The 20,694-nt window shown below is 46.6% G+C and overlaps 1 protein-coding gene across 8 annotated transcripts in view; it reads left to right on the plus strand.

The window, feature by feature from the left end:
• Positions 1–20,694, plus strand: part of LOC105494229 (CCM2 scaffold protein) — a 75,715-nt gene that overhangs the window by 48,518 nt on the left and 6,503 nt on the right. For 7 of the 8 annotated variants that reach the window (XM_071095148.1, XM_071095149.1, XM_071095150.1 and 4 more), the window contains 4 exons: positions 14,560–14,643; positions 15,105–15,288; positions 19,120–19,256; positions 20,536–20,671. In XM_071095148.1, the coding sequence (XP_070951249.1) occupies positions 14,560–14,643; positions 15,105–15,288; positions 19,120–19,256; positions 20,536–20,671 (541 nt within the window). The remainder of the gene's footprint in view (positions 1–14,559; positions 14,644–15,104; positions 15,289–19,119; positions 19,257–20,535; positions 20,672–20,694) is intronic. The other variant, XM_011762517.2, reaches the window with a different exon arrangement.

Below are 20,694 nucleotides of genomic sequence, written 5' to 3' on the forward strand. Positions count from 1 at the left end.
GCTGCAGTGAGCCGCGATCACGCCACTGTGCTCCAGTCTGGATGACAGTGAGACCCTGTCTTAAAGCAACCACAAAGGAACAAACTACACAGCAACCTGGATGGGCCTCCAGAGAATTATGCTAAGTGAAAAAAGCCATTCTGAAAGGTTTCACACCGTATGTTCCTTTCTGTAACATCCTTGAAATGACACAGTTGCTGAGGTGGAGAACAGATTAGGGTTTGCTAGGGTTGGAGAGAAGTAGGTGAGCCTATAAAGGGCAACAGGAGGGGTCCTCACAGTGATGGGTGCTCTGGCTGTGTTTACGTCAGTGTCCTGGTGTGATGTGCTATATAGTTCTGCAAGATGTCACTGCTGGGGGCAGTAGGGTAAAGGGAGCGATGGATCTCCCTGTATCATTTCTTATAATAAGAGGTGAATTTACAGTTACCTTAAAATAAAAGTTTAATTATAAAGAAATTGTAATTTGACTACTACTTGGCATGTCAGTGAGAGAATGTGGATAATAAAATGATGTAAGAACTAAGTATTGATTAAGAAAAATTATCTAAGTTGTAAGAAAAGAGAGGGAAAGTGGGAATGGTGATATAATTGGAAGTCAATAAATAATGTCTTAAATTGATAAGCAATCGCAACATAAGCCCATTATTTAGAAAAATGGCTCTAGATGCTAGAAGAATCAGAAGACTCCTGTGTGGCCGCCTCTTGGAAGTGGTTTGTGGATGGGGTTGTCCCTGTTAGTAAAGGAGATTGTTGTTTTTTTGTTTTACAATTTTTTTGAACTTTATTTGCCTTTTTATACTGTATACATTTCATAAAATAAAAACAATGACAACAATAAAATCCACCAGCGATAGGAGACATTTAATCCCACATACTCCAGTGTAGTGTTTATGGGAAGTATTTTGTATTTAGAATGAACATTAATGAACAAGTTGAAAGGAATTTAATAGTAGCTTCTGTTTTGGAATGCTTACTGTGTGCAGCAGTACTGTTTAACATTTTAAATACATTTTTCTCATTTAATCTTCACAAAACCTTCATAAAGTAGGAACATTACTTTGGGAGGCCGAGGCGGGCAGATCACCAGGTCAAGAGATCAAGACCATCCTGGCCAACATGGTGAAACCCCGTCTCTACTAAAAATACAAAGATTAGCTGGATGTGGTGGTGTGCACCTGTAGTCCCAGGTACTCAGGAGGCTGAGGCAGGAGAATCGCTTGAACCCAGGAGGCGAAGGTTGCAGTGAGCTGAGATTGTGCCACTGTACTCTAGCCTGGTGACAGAGCAAGACTCTGTCTTAAAAAAAAAAAAAGGCCGGGCGCGGTGGCTCACGCCTGTAATCCCAGCACTTTGGGAGGCTGAGAGGGGTGGATCACGAGGTCAGGAGATCGAGACCATCCTGGCTAACACTGCGAAAACCCGTCTCTACTAAAAAAAATGCAAAAAATTAGCCGGGCGTGGTGGTGGGCACCTGTAGTCCCAGCTACTCGGGAGGCTGAGGCAGGAGAATGGCATGAACCCGGGAGGCAGAGCTTGCAGTGAGCCGATATCGTGTCACCGCACTCCAGCCTGGGCAACTGAGCAAGACTCTGTCTCAAAAAAAAAAAAAAAAAAAAAAGCATTCTTTCTGTAGTTTCTATCACAAGCTGACATTTGCCCCAGTAAGGTTTCGTGCAGTGCAAGGCTCATGTGGGTTCACCTAGTGACTATGAATGGACTCATAGCAGGCTTGCTGTATGGTTTTAATAATGGGACAGGGTAATTAATCACATTTGTGATACCAAACCCAAGAAGCTCTTATCAGATTTGTTGTTGTTATTATTTTTTGAGACAGGGTCTCACTCTGTCACCCAGGCTGGAATGCAGTGGCACAGTCATGACTCACTGCAGCCTCAACTTCTCTAGGCTCAGGTGATCCTCTCACCTCAGCTTCCTGAGTAGCTGGGACCACATGTTGTTCCATCACAGCTGGCTAATTTTTGTATTTTTTTTTGTAGTGATAGGGTCTTGCCATGTTGCCCAGGCTGGTCTTGAACTCCTGTGCTCAAGCGATCCTCCTGCCTTGGTTTCTCAAAGTAATAGATTACAAGTGTGAGCCACCATGCCCAGTGTATTATTTATTTTTATCTAATTGAATATGTAATTTATGTACATGGTTCAAAATTCAAATGATAACAAAGAGATTCTTGGTGCAAAGAAGTCCTGTGCGTCCTCCATGGGAGGAACTGCTGAACCGGATTCTCGTGTCTTTACAGTCTCTCCATATATGAGCATACACATGCATTTGTTTCCCAAATGATTACATGGTGTACACTGTTTGCACCTTGCTTTTTACACTGAACAGTATATCTTGATTTATCACAGAGTGTTCACATTAGCACACATAAAACTGCCTTGTCCATTTTAATAGTTGCATGATATTCCCTTAGATAGCTGTGTCATATTCTATTTAACCAGTGATTTATTAATACATATTTATTTTCAACTGTTATACATGTTTTACTCTACCTTTAGGATAAATTACAAAAGTAGAGTTTCTAGATCTAAGGCTAGGTTACTTTTTAATTTCACAGACATTTCCAAATTGTTCTTCATAAAGGATTGAAGTCAGTGCATACGTGAGGACTCTGTGAGTGTGCAGGCGGCCCCCTACCTCTGCAGGTTCTTCACCCGAGGAGTCAAGCAACTGTGGGTTGAAAATATTCAAAAAAACAATAAAAAAAACCACTACAACAATTAAAAAAATACAAATTTTAAAAATACAATGTAGCAACTATTTACATAACATTTACATTGTATTAGGTGTAAGTAATCTAGAGATAATTTGAAGTAGTCTTGGCCGTATAACAACATATTGGTTAACGACAGACCACATGTATGGCAATGGTCCCATGAGATTATAAGGGAGCTAAAAAAATTTCCGTTGCCTAGTGACATAGCTGTCTTAACATTGTAGCACAACGCATTACCTTTTCTGTGTTTGAATGTATTTAGAGTCACAAATACTCACCATTGTGTTACAGTTACCTGCAGTATTCATACAGTAACATGCTGTAGAGGTTGTAGCCTGGGAACAATAGGAGCAATACCTTATAGCCTAGGTGTGTAGGAGGCTATATGTACCATCTGGGTTTGTGTAATTACACTCTGTGATGTTCACTCAATGATGAAATTGCCGAATGACGGATTTCTCGGAATGTATCCCTGTTGTCGAGTGATGCATGACTGTTATACAGGAGGAGTGTAGGTTATGTGCGAATAATACTGCCATATTGCTTGAGGAACTTGAACATCTGCAGATTTTGGTATCCCAAGAGGCTCCTGGAACCAATCCCCAGCAGATACTGAGGAACAACTGTACCTGTTTCTCCACCCTCTGAGGAACACAGTGTTTATTCAAACTTTTTGATCTTTGCCAGTCTGATATTCTTAAAATGTTTTCTTATTATAGTTTGTACTTACAAGTGAGGTTGAGTGTCTTTCAAATGGTCAAAAGTCAGGTCTCTTTCAGACTACATTTCTAGATCCATTACCCATTTTTTCTAGTGGGTTGTTGCTTCTTTTCTTATATCTTTGCAGTAGCTCTCAGTATGTCAGGTAAGTTAGTCCTCTGCTGTAAAGTTAGTTTTAAATGTTTTCCCCTAGTTTGTCATTTGTCTTTGTTCATCATTGTCTTCAATTGCTTCTCGTGCAGCAGAGCCTGAAACTGGGGATCATGTTCCACTGATCTGTTAAGGGCATGCTCAAGAGAAAGAGTGAAGGGGATAGGGTAGGGCAGAGGGGAAAGATGCCTGAAAATCATAGACTCGGGTTGATTTCAACCTGATTCATGCTCTAAAGCCTAGAATGCCACAGCTTGGTGAAGACAGAAGTAGCTCAGGGTGTTACCCATCCACACTCAGAGCAGTGGGGGGTCCTGGGTGGGACACCACTGCCTGTACTACACTCCACCCCGCACTCCCTCATCCATGTATTTCTCAAGTTAAGTTCACTCCATCCAGACTCAGCTTCTCCAGAGGCATTTGGTCATAATTTCTGGAAACTTCTCCAGATGAACTACAGCCCTGACTACTTCAGTGGGACCCAAGGCCTCATTCAACCCACTGGGGACATGACACCATGTAGCAACTATTGGTTTAGATGTAACTGCATCCTAAAGGAGAGGGGGCATCCTTTCAGGGTGTCATCTCCCAATCTCCCAGCTGGCCACAGCAGCTTTATCAGGATGACAGCTCCAGGTGCTTACGGTTTTTTTTTTTTTTTTTTTGAGATGGAGTCTTGCTCTGTCTCCCAGGGCACGATCTCAACTCACTGCAAGCTCCGCCTCTCGGGTTCACACCATTCTCCTGCCTCAGCCTCCTGAGTAGCTGGGACCACAGGCGTATGCCACCATGCCTGGCGAATTTTTTGTATTTTAAGTAGAGATGGGGTTTCACTGTGTTAGCCAGGATGGTCTTGTCTCCTGACCTCGTGATCCGCCCATCTCGGCCCCCCAAAGTGCTGGGATTACAGGCGTGAGCTACTGCGCCCAGCCACGCCTGGCTAATTTTTTGTATTTTTAGTAGAGACGGGGTTTCACTGTGTTAGCCAGGATGGTCTCGATCTCCTGACCTCATGATCCACCCGCCTTGGCCTCCGAAAGTGCTGGGATTACAGGTGTGAGCCACTGTGCCCGGCCACGCCTGGCTAATTTTTTGTATTTTTAGTAGAGACGGAGTTTCACTGTGTTAGCCAGGATGGTCTCGATCTCCTGACCTCATGATCCACCCGCCTTGGCCTCCGAAAGTGCTGGGATTACAGGCGTGAGCCACCACGTCTGGCCACACACGGCTAATTTTTTGTATTTTTAGTAGAGACAGGGTTTCACCTTGTTAGCCAGGATGGTCTCGATCTCCTGACCTCATGATCCACACGCCTTGGCCTCCCACAGTGCTGGGATTACATGTGTGAGGGTGTTTTATGGGACATTGAATTCCATGGTCATGTGCCTGCTGCTGTACCTCCTTTAGCACTAAGTGAGTCCCTTGATCCAAGGTGATGGTACATGCTGTCCCACATCGGCAACCACACGCCCCACAAGCCCTTGGAGAGTAGTTTGGCAGCTGCTGCAGGCAGGAGAGGCAAACCCTTATGTGGAGCATGTGCTAATTTTTGCCAGAACAATTGTTTCTTATTGCAGGGTCAAAGGAGTTCTGAAGTATTCAGCTGGCCGGCAGACAGGACAACTGGTTGGTCTCTTTGAGGGGATGATGCCTTATCAGGGCTGCAGAATTGGTATCCTGCCGGCAGGTCTGCCACAGTGAAGGGTTGTAGTGTATTTGCTTGTACCTAAGTATGTGAACCATGCTTGGGATTTTCTTTCTGTCAGCTGTGTATTGGGAACCCTTTCTGAGGCTGTGGGTGCAATTTACGGGAGAGGCTTCAGAACAGCTCCGCTAGGCAGTGTTTGGGTTTGGGCCACCTGTTCCTGCAGCTGGCACTCTTAGCACAGTCTTGTAGTAAGAACGTGAATGTGTACTGTTGTCCATCCTACATGAACATCAGCAGTTCCTGATAGTTTTGAGGAGGAAGTGTTTACCGCATCAATAGCTACAAACCATGTACCCAAGATTATTTATTCACTTGAGTAAAGATTCCATTTAGCTCAGTTTGTGGCAGTCTACTGTCATCTACCACAGTTTACCCACCATAATTTCTATAGGAGCCAGACTGGGCATGAGATGGGGACCCCTACCCTGCATCATTTACGTTTTCAAGAGCAGCATTAATTTGCTTTTCCCACTGGGAAATGATACTGTTTTTGATTTACTATGGCCAGGGGTCAGGGGTCAGGACAAATTTCAGGGGCTTCCAAATGGCCTTTTCTACTTCAATAGCGCTTATTCTTTAGATCAGAGGACCAATAGGAGGATTCTACAAAGTGCTAAGTATGTCCGTTTCTCTTGTATTACGTCTCTTATATTCAGGGAAGTGGGCAGATGGCCACCAGTTGAGTCTTTATCCAGTGGATGCACTTTGAGGTGTACCTGGCTGGGCTTCATGTATTATCTGACTCCCATGTGTTCCTACTCTGTGGAGGACCTTGTTGACAGTTTGGGTCCCTAAGTATCAGCATCGTCTCAGACCCTCTATTTCAAAAACCTCTGAAGACTTTCAGTTCCCATGGTACTTTTACGCAGGTGAATGAAGTCCCTTTGGGGAGAGCTGGGGAAATCACTGGGGCATGTACTTGCCTTGGTGTTGCAGATTGACTCCCACGCAGGCTTGGTCTTTCCTTCAGTCAGTGTGTCTGAGTTTGAGAGCTGCTCCAGATCTAGAAACGGAGTCAGGGATTGATACTTTGCATTGCAGAAGCTCACCTTAGCCTTCTGCTTATTCCGTTTTGATTTTTCTTGTGTATATATATTAAGCAGCACCCTTGTTGGCTTCGTATCTGTCCTGCCCATGGAAACTCCAGCATTCTGTGAGCTGTCTCCATAGATCCCTGCATGGAGCCCAGGCTCCCCTGGCTGCTATTTTGACCTTGCTGCCTGTTACTGGCTGACACCTACACCTGCTCTATGCGAGTCAGTGCTGTTCCGTGGCTTCTGCTAGGGGGGGTCTTGTTATCCCCTTGCTCCTGGGGAGCCCAGTTCTGTACAAGCACACCTGATGGTTAGCTTCCCCTTCAGAGGCTGGCCAGCACAGAGCTTCTCAGTGATGCCCGTGGTCCTTCTGCACACTCATTAGTGCCATGGTTGATGGAATGCCATCATGTTCTCCTGAGGGACGTGGGCCGCTGGTGGGCTTTCCTGTCATTTTGTAGGTCAATTGTAGTATGTCCACTTCCCCGAGCCTTTCGATACCTGGATCCACTTTGCCGCAGCAGTCCCACGATCTCTGCTTTAATATGAGCCATCACTTATGCTGAACTTGAAGAGCCTGCCAGCAGTATCTGAGAACGGCCTCTGGACGCCCCCCTCAGGATGTTAAATGCTATGTTATAGTATGTGCCCTAGTAGAGAAGATCTCCCATTCAGCTTAATATTCTGTCCCCCTGGATCCAATACCTTGAGGTCCTCTCCCAGGTGCATTCCCCAGCTCTGTCAGAACTCGTTAGGCACATCCTGTAGCGAGTCCTAGCCATGAAAAGTGGACAGGGCAGATTCTGGGGAGAGCAAGCATTATCTCATGAGATTCCCATTTCATTTGAGGCCTATGTGTTATATGCAAGCAAGGAGTGTGTCGGGGGCTTCTGTCGTACAACAAAAGGGGATAGGTCACTTCTGTAGGCATAGTTTTTAGAAGAATTTGAGGACTAAGTTTCTCAAAGGCATTTACCCAGCTATCCCCATCCCAAATCTCAGAATCCTGTTCCTTCCCTGTCAGGGCCCAGACCCTGCCATGGGAACCTTATCAATCAAGGCCAATAAAGAGAAGTTATTGGGAGACTGATTTGGTATCAATATTAAAAACAAAAACAAACAAACAAAACACTTCCATTGTATCTTGTCAGAAGTTATTTTTAGAAGAACTTTCTGTTTAGAGCCAATTCCCCTACCCCAACCTCTAGACAAGGTGCTTGAGGAGGGGGTGAGCCTGCCAGCATGGAGCTGTGTGGTTGGCAGTCAGGCAAGGGTGTGTGAGAGGCTGCCTGGCCATACCGTCTTCTTTCACTAATCTCAGAACTAATGAACTAATGGAGCTGATGGCTGGCTGGTCAGATGTCCCCTTGCTCTCTCACTGCTTCACCATGGTCCTCTCTCTCGTAGCTGTGCTCTTGGCTTGCTGGGACAGTGGGTGTAGGCTGCGCATGGCATTACCATAGGGGCACTGGGTGTTGGCCAGGGGACACCCAGGAGACAGGGTTTCCCATGGCAGATGGGGAGCCCATTGTGAGAACTGTCCAGGAGGCATACATACTGTGTCCTATTCAGATATTAGAACAAGGATTAGAGCTGTACTTTTTCTTTACTGATAAAAGTTGTTTTACTAATATAAATATTTCACAGTGAAAGAAATCTCAAATGAGTAAAGGTTTATCCCTATAGGAAAAAAGTAGAATCATGAATCCTCTTTAGAGATCTGTGAGCCTGAGTTTTTGAAGCATCATGGCCAGATTTTGGATAACACCAAAGAAAAGCAAGATAGTGATGGTGATGTCGTGTCACCCCAGCCACAGGGAGGCCAGGGAGAATTCCTGTACAATTCTGTAAACTTAATTCCGGGTACTTTTGTTTCAGCAAAGCACTTGACATATGACCCCATCGTAGTCAATATTTTTTATTACCCTTTTGAGAACAGAGAATAATATTTGTGGATGATGCAAAACTAGGAGGGATAGCAAATGAAATTATTGAATAAAACTAATAACATGAAATTTTTATTGTGGTAAAATATACATAAGATTTATTATCAGCCAGGCCGGGTGGCTCACGCCTATAATCCCAGCACTTTGGGCGGCTAAGGCGGGTGGATCACGAGGTCAGGAGTTCAAGACCAGCCTGGCCAAGATGGTGAAACCCCGTCTCTACTAAAAATACAAAAAAATTAGCCGGGTGTGGTGACGGGTGCCTGTAATCCCAGCTATTTGGGAGGCTGAGGCAGATAACTGCTTGAACCCGGGAGGCGGAGGTTGCATTGAACTGAGATCGCACCACTGTACTCCAGCTTGGGTGACAAAGTGAGACTCCATCTCAAAAAAAAAAAAAAAAGATATACTGTCTTAATCATTTTCAAGTGTAGAGTTCAATGGCATAAAATCAATTCACACTGTTGTGCAACCATCAGCACTATCCATCTCCAGAGCTTCCCATCAGCTCTTACTGAAACCATGTTCCCATTAGACAATGCCTCTCCATCCCCCTCCCACAGCTCCTGGCAACCACTGCTTTACTTTTTGTCTCTATGATTTGACTACTCTAGGTATCTTATGTGAGTGGAATCATACAATATTTGTCCCTTTGTGACTGGCTTATTTCACTTAGCACAGTGTCCTTTTGTGACTGGCTTATTTCACTTACCACATGTTGTAGCATGTGTCAGCATTTCCGTTGCTTTTAAGGCTGAACAATATTTCGTTGTATGTATAGACCACATTCTATTTATTCACTTATCTGTCAATGAACATTTGAGTTGTTTCTTGCTTTAGTTGATTGTGAATCATGCTGCTGCTATGAACATGGGTGTACAAATGTCTTTTCAAGCCACTGCTTTTATTTTGTGTATATACCCAGAAGTGGAATTACTGAATCATATGCTTATTCCATGTTTAATTTTTTTGAGGAACCACCATATTGCTTTTCACAGGAGTATCATTTTACATTCCCACCAGTAATGCACAGGGTTTCAATATCTCCATATCTTTGCCAACAATATCTCCATATCTTTTTTAAATAGCTGTCTAGGCCCGGTGTGGTGGCTCATGCCTGTAATCCTAGCACTTTGGGAGGCCGAGGCAGGAGGATCAGTTGAGCTCAGGAGTTCAAGACCAGCCTAGGCAACATAGTGAGACCGCACCCCTGTCACTATTAAAAAAAAAGTAGCCATCCTAGTGGGTGTGAAGTGGTATTTCATTATGGTTTTGATTTGCATTTCCCTAATAACTGTTGATGTTGAAAATCTTTTCTTAGGCTTGGCTTATTGGCCATCTGTGTATCTTTAGAGAAATGTCAAGTCATTTGCCCAGTTTTTAATAGTGTGAGCTACCATGACCAGCCTAATTTTCTTATTTTTAGTAGAGACTGGGTTTCACCATGTTGGTCACACTAGTCTTGAACTCCTGACCTCAGGTGATCCTCCTGTCTTGGCCTCCCAAAATCCTGGGATTATAGGCATGAGCACCGCCTCTGCCACAATGATTGATATTTGAACAATGAATCAGCCTTGCACACCTGGGATAAATCCCGCTTGATCGTGGTATATAATTATTAATACATTATTGGATTCAGTTTGCTAATATTTTATTTAAAACTTTTCGCCAGGCATGGTGGCTCATGCCTGTAATCCCAGCACTTCGGGAGGCCAAGGCAGGAGGATCACGTGCGCCTAGGAGTTTGAGACTAGCCTAGGCAATGTGGTGAAACCCTGTCTCTTAAAAAAAAAAGAAGAAAAAAGAAAAAACAAAAAATACAGGCTAGGTGCGGTGGCTCATGCCTGTATTCCCAGCACTTTTGAAGGCCGAGGTGGGCGGATCAGTTGAGCTCAGGAGTTCGAGACCAGACTGGGCAACATGGCAAAACCCTGTCTGCCTCTACAAAAAATACAAAAATTAGCTGGGCCTGGTGGCATGTGCCTGTAGTCTCACCTACTGGTGGGAGGATCGCTTCAGCCTGGGAGGTTGAGGCTGCAGTGAGCTGTGATCGTGCCACTGCACTCCAGCCTGGGTGACAGAGCAAGACCCTGTCTCAAAAATGTATGTGTGTGTATATGTATTTATTTTAATGGTTACCTTAGGGTTTACAATATACATTCACAACTAATCAAAATCCACTTTCAAATAATGCTGTGCTGCTTCACAGGTAGTACAAATACCTTGTAACCAAGTATTCCCAATTCACTCGTCCCACTGCTTATAACATTGCTGTCTTTTATTTCATTTATCTTTAGGCTACAGTCACCCAATACACAAATTTTATTTTGAACAAACTGTTAATGTGTTAGAGCAATTAAAATTTTAAAAAATACTAATTTTACCTACCTTTATTTCTTCTCTGATGCTTTTCCCCTTTACATAGATCAGAGTTTCTGACTATATCATTTTCATTCTCTCTGAAGAAGTTCTTTTAACTTTTCTTGAAATGTTAAATCCCTGAGTTATTGTTTTTCTGAGAAAAATCATTTATCTTTCACTTCTGAAGGGTAATTTCACTGGATACAGAATCAAATAGTTCCCTCTCTCTTCTTGCTTGAATGGTTCCTGAAGAGAAGTCCAGTGTGATTCTTTTTCTTGCCATTTTATAGGTAGGGTGTTTTTTTCCTGTGGAAAAAATCCCCAGATTTCTGCAGAAGAGATAGTCTTCCTTTCTGATTTTCTTTTTGTCTTTCATTTCTGCAATTTGATGTGATTTGCCTCAGTGTAGATTCCCTGCTTTTTACCGTTTCATGTTCTCTGACCTCATTGGATCTGTGGGTGGGTGTCTGACATTAGTTGGGGAACTTCTCAGCTCTCATTACTCCAAATAGTTATTGTGTTCTTTTCTTTCTCTTGATATCCTCATTGCACATATGTTACACCTTTTGTAACTGTCCCACAGTTCTTGCATATTCTGTTTTCTTTCTTTCATTCTTTTTTCCCTTTGATTTTCACGTTTGGAGGTTTCTGTTGACGTATTCTTAAGCTCAGAGACTCTCTCCTTGGCTGTGTCCAGCCTCTTGAGCTTGTCGAAGGCAGTCCCCATTGCTGTTACAGGACTTTGCTTTCTGGCATTTCCTACTGATATTTGCTTAGCGTTTCCAGCTCTGCTTATGCTGCCTGTCTGTCCTTACATGATGTCTACTTTTTCCATTAGAGCCATTACCATATTAATCGTAGTTGTTTTAAATTCCCAATCTGGTAGTTCCCAATTCTCCACCATGTCTGAGTCTGTTTCTGATATGAGGAACTTAGGCATCAGGTTAATAGGCCTTAGTGTGAGGTATGTTTGTCTGGCTGGGAGTTGGGCTGTGTTTACTGTTTGCTGCCCTTGTAGATGCTGGGGGATAAAATCTCTTGTGTGTCCTTGTTTTTGTGTTCCATTGTTTTTGGGTTTTCTTCAAGGTTCCTTCTTAAATAGAGTCTGAGGCTTGCAGTTCTTATAGGTGTGCATCCCTGTTATTACACAGGGGTCCTGTTGATGTGGCTTTCAGGGGAGAGAAAGTGTTCTGTAGTCCTGGAATTAGGTCTCAGTGTTTTAGTGAGCCTATGTCCCTGGGCCGTGGCCTTCACATGTGCTTCTTAGTTTTGTTTTTTTCCTCCCCGTTAGGAGAGACATAAACGATAGAGGAGGCAGGAATTGGGTGTTTCCTTACCCCTAGGTGGTTAGGCTCTGGTAAAATAGTTTTCCTTGAGGAAGGGCCTTTGTTAAGGATAACAGAATGCTCTGGTCATTCCTTTTTCTTTTCTTTTTTTCTTTCTTCTTTTTTTTTTTTTTGAGATGACCTCTGAGCCCTTTATATGTTGGTTGGAAAACTGGAGTGCTGTGGCACCATCATGACTCACTGCAGCTTCTACCTCCTGGGCTCAAATGATCCTCCCACCTCAGCCTCCTGAGTAGCTGGCACCACAGGCACGCCGCCATGCCCAACTATTTTGTTGTTGTTGTAGAGATAGGGTCTCACCATGTTTCCCAGGCTGGTCTCAAACTCCTGACCTCAAGCAAACCTCCCGCCTTGGCCATCCAAAGTCCTGGGATTATGGGCATGAGCCACCACACCTGGCCTGGTTATACTTTTAAATGATGTATTTTCCCTCCTTCTGCCAGAGTATGAGGAGATGTTTCTCCAGTCACCCTGACAGCCTGGTGGGACTCCTAGTGGTAAAACTCAGACTGGTATGGGGACCTCCCCAGTGACTGTTCCCCTGGAGTTTTTGTCTCATACTGGTCCATGCGCGGTCTCTGCCATTTATCAGTTCCCCTTTCCTCTCCGCTGGTGCTGGCTCTAAGGTTTCTGCTGCGTAATGAGCTGTGATTCTTAGCATTGCATATCTGTCTCTCCATCTTTGGGGTTATTGTTTTTTCATGTGACCTCAATTATCTGATGGATCTAAGAACAGTCATTGATTGTAAGTTTGCCAGCTTTCTTGTTGTGAGGATGGGAGTGATGACTTCTGAGCCCTTTACAAGCTGGACAAGAAATTGGAAAGTCCCATTTCATTCTTTTTTAATAGAGAACTTAACTGTGTGAAGTAATGAGCAACTGAAAAATGTTGAGTGCAAGAAGCCTGTTCTTGGGAAGAATTGGCAACCCATTTTAAAAAACAGAAACATTAAAAATGTTATGGTGGTTGGTAAGATGCAGGCAGGAGCACAGCAGGTACAGTGCTGCTGCCCACCGCCTTCTGCACCTGAGGCCCTGTGTCATGGAGGTTTGCTAAGCTAAGTGCCTCACAGCCATGTGTGACCAAAAAAACCTGTTTACTAAATGTTTTAGTCTGTTTTGTGCTGCTATAACAAATACCACAGACTGGGAAATTTATAATGAATAGAAATTTCTAGGCTGGGCATGGTGCCTCACACCTGTAATCCCAGCACTTTGGGAGGCTGCGGTGAGCAGATTGCTTAAGTCTAAGAGTTCAAGACCAGCCTGGGCTACATGGCAAAACCCTATCTCTACAAAAATTAGCCAGGTGTGGCGGCACACCCCTGTAGTCCCAGCTACTCAGGAGGCTAAGGTGGGACAATTGCTTTGAGCCTGGGAGGCAGAGGTTGCAGTGAGCCAAGATCACGCCTCTTGACCCCAGCCTGTGTTACAGAGTGAGACCCTGTCTCAAAAAAAAAAAAAGAAAAAAAAATCGTTTAGTTCTGGGGGCTAGGAGGTTTAACGTTGAAGGGCACAGCTGGTGAGGGGCTGCATCTGCATCTTATGTTATCCCAGGGCGAAAGGTGGAAGGGCAGGAGAGGGAAGGGGGTCAAATTCATCCTTTTATCAGGAACCTGCTCCTGAGATAACAAACCCCCTCCCAGGATAACAGCATTAATCTGCTCACAAGGGCAGAGCTCTTGTTGCCTAATCAGCTCTTTTTTTTTTTTTTTTTTTTTTTTTTTTTTGAGACGGAGTTTTGCTCTTGTTGCCCAGGCTGGAGTGTAATGGTGCAGTGTCGGCTCACTGCAACCTTCGCCTCCCGGGTTCAAACAATTCTCCTGCCTCAGCCTCCCGAGTAGCTAGGATCATAGGCATGATCCACCACGTCCAGCTAATTTTGTATTTTTAGTAGAGACAGGGTCTCCCCATGTTGGTCAGGCTGGTCTCGAACTCCCGACCTCAGGTGATCCACCCGCCTTGGCCTCCCAAAGTGCTGGGATTACAGGCCTAAGCCACCGCACCCAGCCTAATCACCTCTTAAAGGCCCCACCCTTAACACTGTTGCATTTGGGGACTAAGTTTCCAGCACATGCTTTTTGGGGGACACTTTGAAACCATAGCACTTCATTTTTCTATTTATGCTCATTTCTCAGCTGCGTTGACCTTTGCAATTGAGTAAGTTTATTTTTTAGTGAAGTTGTGCATGGTGCCATTGTTTTCAATTTCCCCAGCAGTGACTAGAAAACACTGGCCATCCCTGTTTTAGAATACGGATTCTACCAAAACTAGTAGTTTTGGTACTAGTAGTTTGGGATGTCCATTGCAGGACTTTTGATGATGACCTTCACTGTAGAATAGTAGGAGATGGGGCAGCACTGTCCTCAGCCAGTAGAGATTTCTGTAAGAACCCAGGACTCTCTTCCTAGAGTTGGCCCTCCACGCGAGCCAGATTGGAGACCCATGGGCCTGGTGGCTTGAGTATGAAGCACTTGGTTTGTGCTCTCGGCGGTAGTGATGGTGGTGTTGGCTCAGCTCCCATTTCTCATGGCATTTTTTTTCTTCACTTTCTTTCAGTATTTAGGTCAGTTAACGTCCATACCAGGATACCTGAATCCCTCCAGTAGGACTGAAATCCTGCATTTCATAGACAATGCAAAGGTAACCCTATCCTCTTAACCCTGTGCACTAGCCCTCAGCCCCCACCAGCCCTTGGTCCCTGTACACTTGGCCTCGTGGCTGTGAGGAATGAGCCAGTCTCATCACATTATGGGTACACTTGGCTCTTGGCCATAAAGACTATTCCTTAGTATGGACATTAACTTGATTCTCGAGACTTGCTCCATGTGATTTTGGGCTGTTTCCAGAATTTACATTTTCAAGATATTTCAAACCACGTGCCGTAAGTCCGAATCTGAAGGCAGTTCCAGAAGAGTCTCCCAAATGGTTTGAACACATTGGTGTCCCTGGAATAAGCACTGTTCTGAGGGGAATAACACTGACCTTATTCACTCAGCATTTGTCACATGTATGACATCGGCCAGCACAATATTCTCAGGAGAAGAGCCCCATGCCGGTTGACAGCTGAGTCTGCATTTCTGACGCCCTGTGGTTCTTTCCAGAGAGCCCACCAGCTTCCGGGACACTTGACTCAGGAGCACGATGCTGTGCTCAGCCTGTCTGCATACAACGTCAAGCTGGCCTGGAGGGACGGGGAGGATATCATCCTCAGGGTGCCCATCCATGACATCGCCGCCGTCTCCTATGTTCGGGATGACGCCGCGCACCTGGTGGTCCTGAAGACAGGTACAGGAGGTCAGGGGTCAGGAGGGTCCTTGTCCTAAGGAGTGCATGTGTGAATTTTATGAACTTCTGGAGACAGTTTTTGCAGCTTTGTGTTGGGTGCTGCTGTTTGTCATGACCAATAGTTGGCTTTCCTGTCTCTGAGATCAGCCAGAAGAGGGCTTGAGATCAGTTACCAGACACTGGGAGTCACTGGCACACTAAGAGCCTTTGGGGACTCAACAATACTGGGATACAATATTTAGGACTGGTATCCTGTTCCTCTGCCCGGCGGGGCTCCTATTGACTCCCACTGGGTACACTGGAGTTGCCTCTCTGCCTAGGTGTGGTGGATCCTAGAGAGAACGCAGTGGGTAGGGACCTCACCTCAGCTTGACTGACATTTTGAGCTCTGCACAGTGTCCTTAAAGCAGGGACAGCAAAGATGAGACCCAGACCTCGCAGGAGTTCTTGGTCGTAGAGGTTACTCTTTGTGTGTCCTTGCTGCCTGCTGCTTTCACAATGGGATAGAATTGGGCAGAATGTTATTTTTGGCTGTGGTGAGTACAGTGATGCCTCACTGGACCCTATCCCAAGCTGCCTATTAATTTCCAGTGGCTTCCAGCCCAGGCATTCATGCCACTGAGGATGAGGGGAGAGACCATGGTTCACCCTCCCTGTATTTTGCCCCTCCCAGTCCTGAGTTTTAAAGCTGGCGTTGCCGTAGGGACAGTATCCTGGGTTCCTTGGATCTCTGCTGGTGACTGGGTTGATCCCAAAGCCTTTCATTTCCCAAGGTCCAGTGGCAGGGTGTGAAGAGGTCACAGTGGGTCTGCTTAGACCACACACTGTGTTTGAGGTAGCAGAGAGGGGAAGTTGTTGTTCCGTTTAAGGTCAGTAGTTCATTGAGAATCTGGCGAGTGTGTTCATTATTGACCCCTTGAGCCATGAAGCTGCCAGCTTGAGTGCGCTCTTGAGATCCGTCCACAGAAAGCCTGTGAGTCTAGATGCTTGGAGTTGCTGTGGTCACAGACTACACAGGGAACACTGGCGGGGTTTATGAAGATGACTGTTGCTCTGCTTTGTTCTCTGTGTAGCAGTAGCTTAGACTTGCGTACATCCTCCCCAACACAGGCACACACCACACCTATACACATGTACGTTACTCACCCTGTCTGGCTGAGAAGGCTGGCTTGGTGGCTACTTCTAGCCATACTGTCCAACACCATGGTGACCCTCCTGTTTTTCTACCTTTGGACCCTGCAGGAGGCCTTAGGCCTGGGCCATCCTTAGGGACAAAGAGTGAGGAGACTGGTTTCTGACTGGCTTCCTGCAGGTATTTCAAGCTGGTAGGGAGGGGAGATAGGCCCCCCCTTTAATTCTTCTGCTGCATGACAGTTTCTCAGCTTAATTATTAGAACACATTGCTAAAGGAAATGGATAACAGATTTTTTTAAATGGAGAGAGAATGAGCGCCATAGTGAGAAACTTTCCAAAAAATAGATGAAAAACAGGACCTCTGGTCTTTGAGAGAACTTTTGGTTTAAAGGAAGAGAGTGAATCCCTGGGTCCTGGGGGCCATCTTTTTTGTTTTTGCAGATGCACTGGAGCAGTTTTGTGTCTCCTGTGTTACATGAGGCATGCTGTGTTTATTTTGTAATTTTTAAAATATTTTAACTTTTTTTGTTAAGGATGAGGTCTCTCACTGTTGCCCAGGCTGGTCTTGAACTCCTGGCCTCAAGTAATCCTCCCGTCTTAGCCTCCCAAAGTGTTGGGACTACGGGCATGAGCCACTGCACTGAGCCGCCATGCTGTGTTTAGGATTAGGAATCCAGAGTTCTCAACATAAGAGACCAGCAGGTGAATAGCTAACGTTTACTTAGTGCTTGCTATGTGCAAGCAAGTCTCTGTGTCTCTTTGGACCAAAAGTACCCTGGTATTTGGGATAGCACAGGAACGGGGAAGTTAGGGGCCAGGTTAGCTGCAATAGGGTCCATGTGGCAGGAACTGCTTGGAGGGCGGTGACTTGAGTTGGTGCCAGATGAGGTAGGGTCACCCGTGCACCCACGGTAGCACTTCCTGGATGATACAGGAGAGGCATACAACTTGCTGCCTGCATCCTTAGGCTGCCCACCCTGCTGCTTTGAGAACTGCCACAGGTACACACCAGGGAGCCAACATTTAAAAAATGTTTAAAAGGTAGAGATTTCTTACCAAACTCATACCAAAAAAAGAAAAAAAGTAAAAGGAAACAAGTGAATTTTTTTTTTTTTTGAGACGGAGTTTTGCTCTGTCACCCAGGCTGGAGTGCAGTGGTGCGGTCTCGGCTCACTGCAAGCTCCACCTCCCGGGTTCACGCCATTCTCCTGCCTCAGCCTCCCGAGTAACTGGGACTACAGGCTCCCGCCACCACGTCCAGCTAATTTTTTGTATTTTTAGTAGAGATGGGGTTTCACCATGTTGGCCAGGCTGGTCTTGAACTTCTGACCTCAGGCGATCCACCCGCGTCGGCCTCCCAAAGTGCTGGGATTACAGCCATGAGCCATCGCGCCTGGCCAATTATTTTCAGTAATATATTTTATTTAGCCCTCTGTACCCAAAACATTATCACATCAGTATATAATCAATATAAAAATTGTTGAGCTACATAGCATTCTTTCTTTGTCTACCTCTGAAACCCTGTGTATAGTTTGCACTCACACGTTTCAATGTGGACTCATCACATTTTGCATACTCAGTAGTCCTGTGGCCAGTGGCTACCACAGGGACAGAGCAGCCCCAGGAGTCTCACTGTGGGGTTTGAGGTACAGTCCCTTATGGAGTCCGTGTCTCTGTGCATGCGCCTACCTTGTACCTGGCCTGGGACAGCCTTCCTCTCCCTCTTGAGGCTGGCCTGCCCTCTGACACCCTGGCACTAATGGCACTTCTAGGTTTTGTTTTCAGTCCTGAAGTCCTCCCAGGGTGGTCCGAACTGATGGTAAGAGCCCTGCTTCCTGGGGATGGGCCTCCCTCCTGCTATCAGGAAAACCACTGAGTTACTCCATGTATTTCAAGAGATCCTCATTTGTCTAGGGAGGCGATGGGTAGGATGTTAGAAACAAGGGCACTGGGCCGGGCGCGGTGGCTCAAGCCTGTAATCCCAGCACTTTGGGAGGCCGAGATGGGCGGATCACGAGGTCAGGAGATCGAGACCATCCTGGCTAACACGGTGAAACCCCGTCTCTACTAAGAAATACAAAAAATAGCCGGGCGAGGTGGCAGCGCCTGTAGTCCCAGCTACTCGGGAGGCTGAGGCCAGAGAATGGCGTGAACCCGGGAGGCGGAGCTTGCAGTGAGCTGAGATCCGGCCACTGCACTCCAGCCTGGGCTACAGAGCGAGACTCCGTCTCAAAAAAAAAAAAAAAAAAAAAAAAGAAACAAGGGCACTGGCGTCTGACCATCTAGATTGCCACGTGGACAGTGCAGCTCACACACCCTCAGGCCTGGCCTTTCACTTACCCCGCCTCCGTTTACCCATCTGTAAGAAGGGAACTCCCTCAGAACACATGGAAACCTCCTGGAGGTGACTGTTCTCAGAGTTGTGTATGTGGTCTGCTGTATATGAACTTGAAGCATGTGAAACTACAGGATGACGTGCAGCTCTGGTGCCCTGGTGCTCAGGGGTCGTGTGTTCCCACCCTTCTTTAGAGAAGCAAGGTGCGTCTGGTGCAGGCCCTTCACCCGGGTCGTTCTGTGGGTGCCTGAGCCAGGTAAAGGTCCTCTCAGCCTGTTTCCATAGTGGCCTCAGCTGTTGCCTCCAGTGCCCCCATGCCTGCCCTTTCACTGCACTAACCTGAGATGGTATTGACTTCTTAGCCCAGGACCCAGGGATCTCCCCCAGCCAGAGTCTGTGTGCGGAAAGTTCCAGAGGTCTCAGTGCAGGCTCCCTGTCGGAGAGTGCAGTTGGGCCCGTGGAGGCATGCTGCCTGGTCATCCTGGCTGCAGAGAGCAAGGTGAGACTTTCTCGCCCCACTCACTCAGAACCGAGTCCTGTTCCTGGCTCCTCCCAAACCCTGCTCATGGCCAGCTCCGCCTGTGGCCCCACCCTGGCCATACCCAGCACAGTGCTGGGTACTGCCCTGGACCCAGCTACTTCCTCTGCCATTGCCTGTCCCCGCCTCACCCTAGTCTCCGCCCAGCCCCACCTCTCTGCTCACCCCTGCCCCAGGCATTGCCCCCATCCTGGCCCTGCCCACAGCTCCTCTACCCATGGCTGCATCCCAGGTCCTGCCCCAGGCCCAGGCTCCCTAACGGTTCCCACCCCTGTGCCTTCCGACCCTTCTATCTCCAAGCCCCAGCACCTTCTCTGAGACCACCTGGCTACTGAGCTTTTTGCTTATCATTCTTCAAGGTGCCCCCACGCTGATGGGCGGGCAGCGGCAGTCACCTGCCTGGGAGCTGCATCCTAGACCTGCCTGGTGTTCAGGACTGTGCTTATAGATTACTCACCACCTGGAAGAGCCAAGGGCCGGGCCCTTGTAGGCTAGGGTTTGGGGCCCCCTCAGCCACCCAATAGCTGTGGGGCCTTGGCAGTCACTTAACACCTTTCTGTTTAATTTCCATATCTGTAAAATGGATACTAGTGACCACCCACCTTAAATATCCTGTAATGAGCATTTCTCAGTGTTGATGCTACTGTCATTTTTAGCCCAATAATTTTCCACTGTGGGAGGCTGCCCTGTGCATTGTGGGGTGTTGAGCAGCATCCCAGCTTCTCCCCTTGTGACAGCTGAAAGTATCTCCAGATATTGCTACATGTCCCCTGGGAGGGGTACAAAAATTGCCCCAGTTGAGAGCCTCTGCTTTAGACAGCACACTGTCATAAAACTGTTTTATAGCTGTTAGAAACGCCTCCAGGTGGGCTGTGATACTGATGGTATCTCCTCTCACCTGTTTCCTGGGCTGGGATAGGGTTGTGAGGGTGTTGACAGGTCAGGTTAATGGCAAGAGGACGTAGGGCTGGCAGCTAACACTTGTGCCCTGCACAGTCCTCTCACACTTGCAAAACCACCCCTGGGCCATGTGGCAGTCCTAGATGGAGTCCTGGGGCAGTTGTCTAGGTCTCCCTTTTGACACCCCTTTGGGTCAGTGAAAGGTAGAGGGACACATTCTGGCATCCGCTCTTCATTCATGTTGATTGAGCATCTGGGCTGCCCCAGGTATCCTGGAAGCTGCTTGGGAAGGCACAGTCTCCAGCCAGACTGACTGAGCAGCTGCTGTCCCCTACTGCAGGTTGCTGCCGAGGAGCTTTGCTGTCTGCTAGGCCAGGTCTTCCAGGTTGTTTACACGGAGTCCACCATCGACTTTCTGGACAGAGCGATATTTGATGGGGCCTCCACCCCCACCCACCACCTGTCCCTGCACAGCGGTATGTTGAGTGAGAGTGGGCAG

Source organism: Macaca nemestrina, chromosome 4 (assembly GCF_043159975.1).
Source record: "Macaca nemestrina isolate mMacNem1 chromosome 4, mMacNem.hap1, whole genome shotgun sequence".
Lineage (NCBI taxonomy): Eukaryota > Metazoa > Chordata > Mammalia > Primates > Cercopithecidae > Macaca > Macaca nemestrina.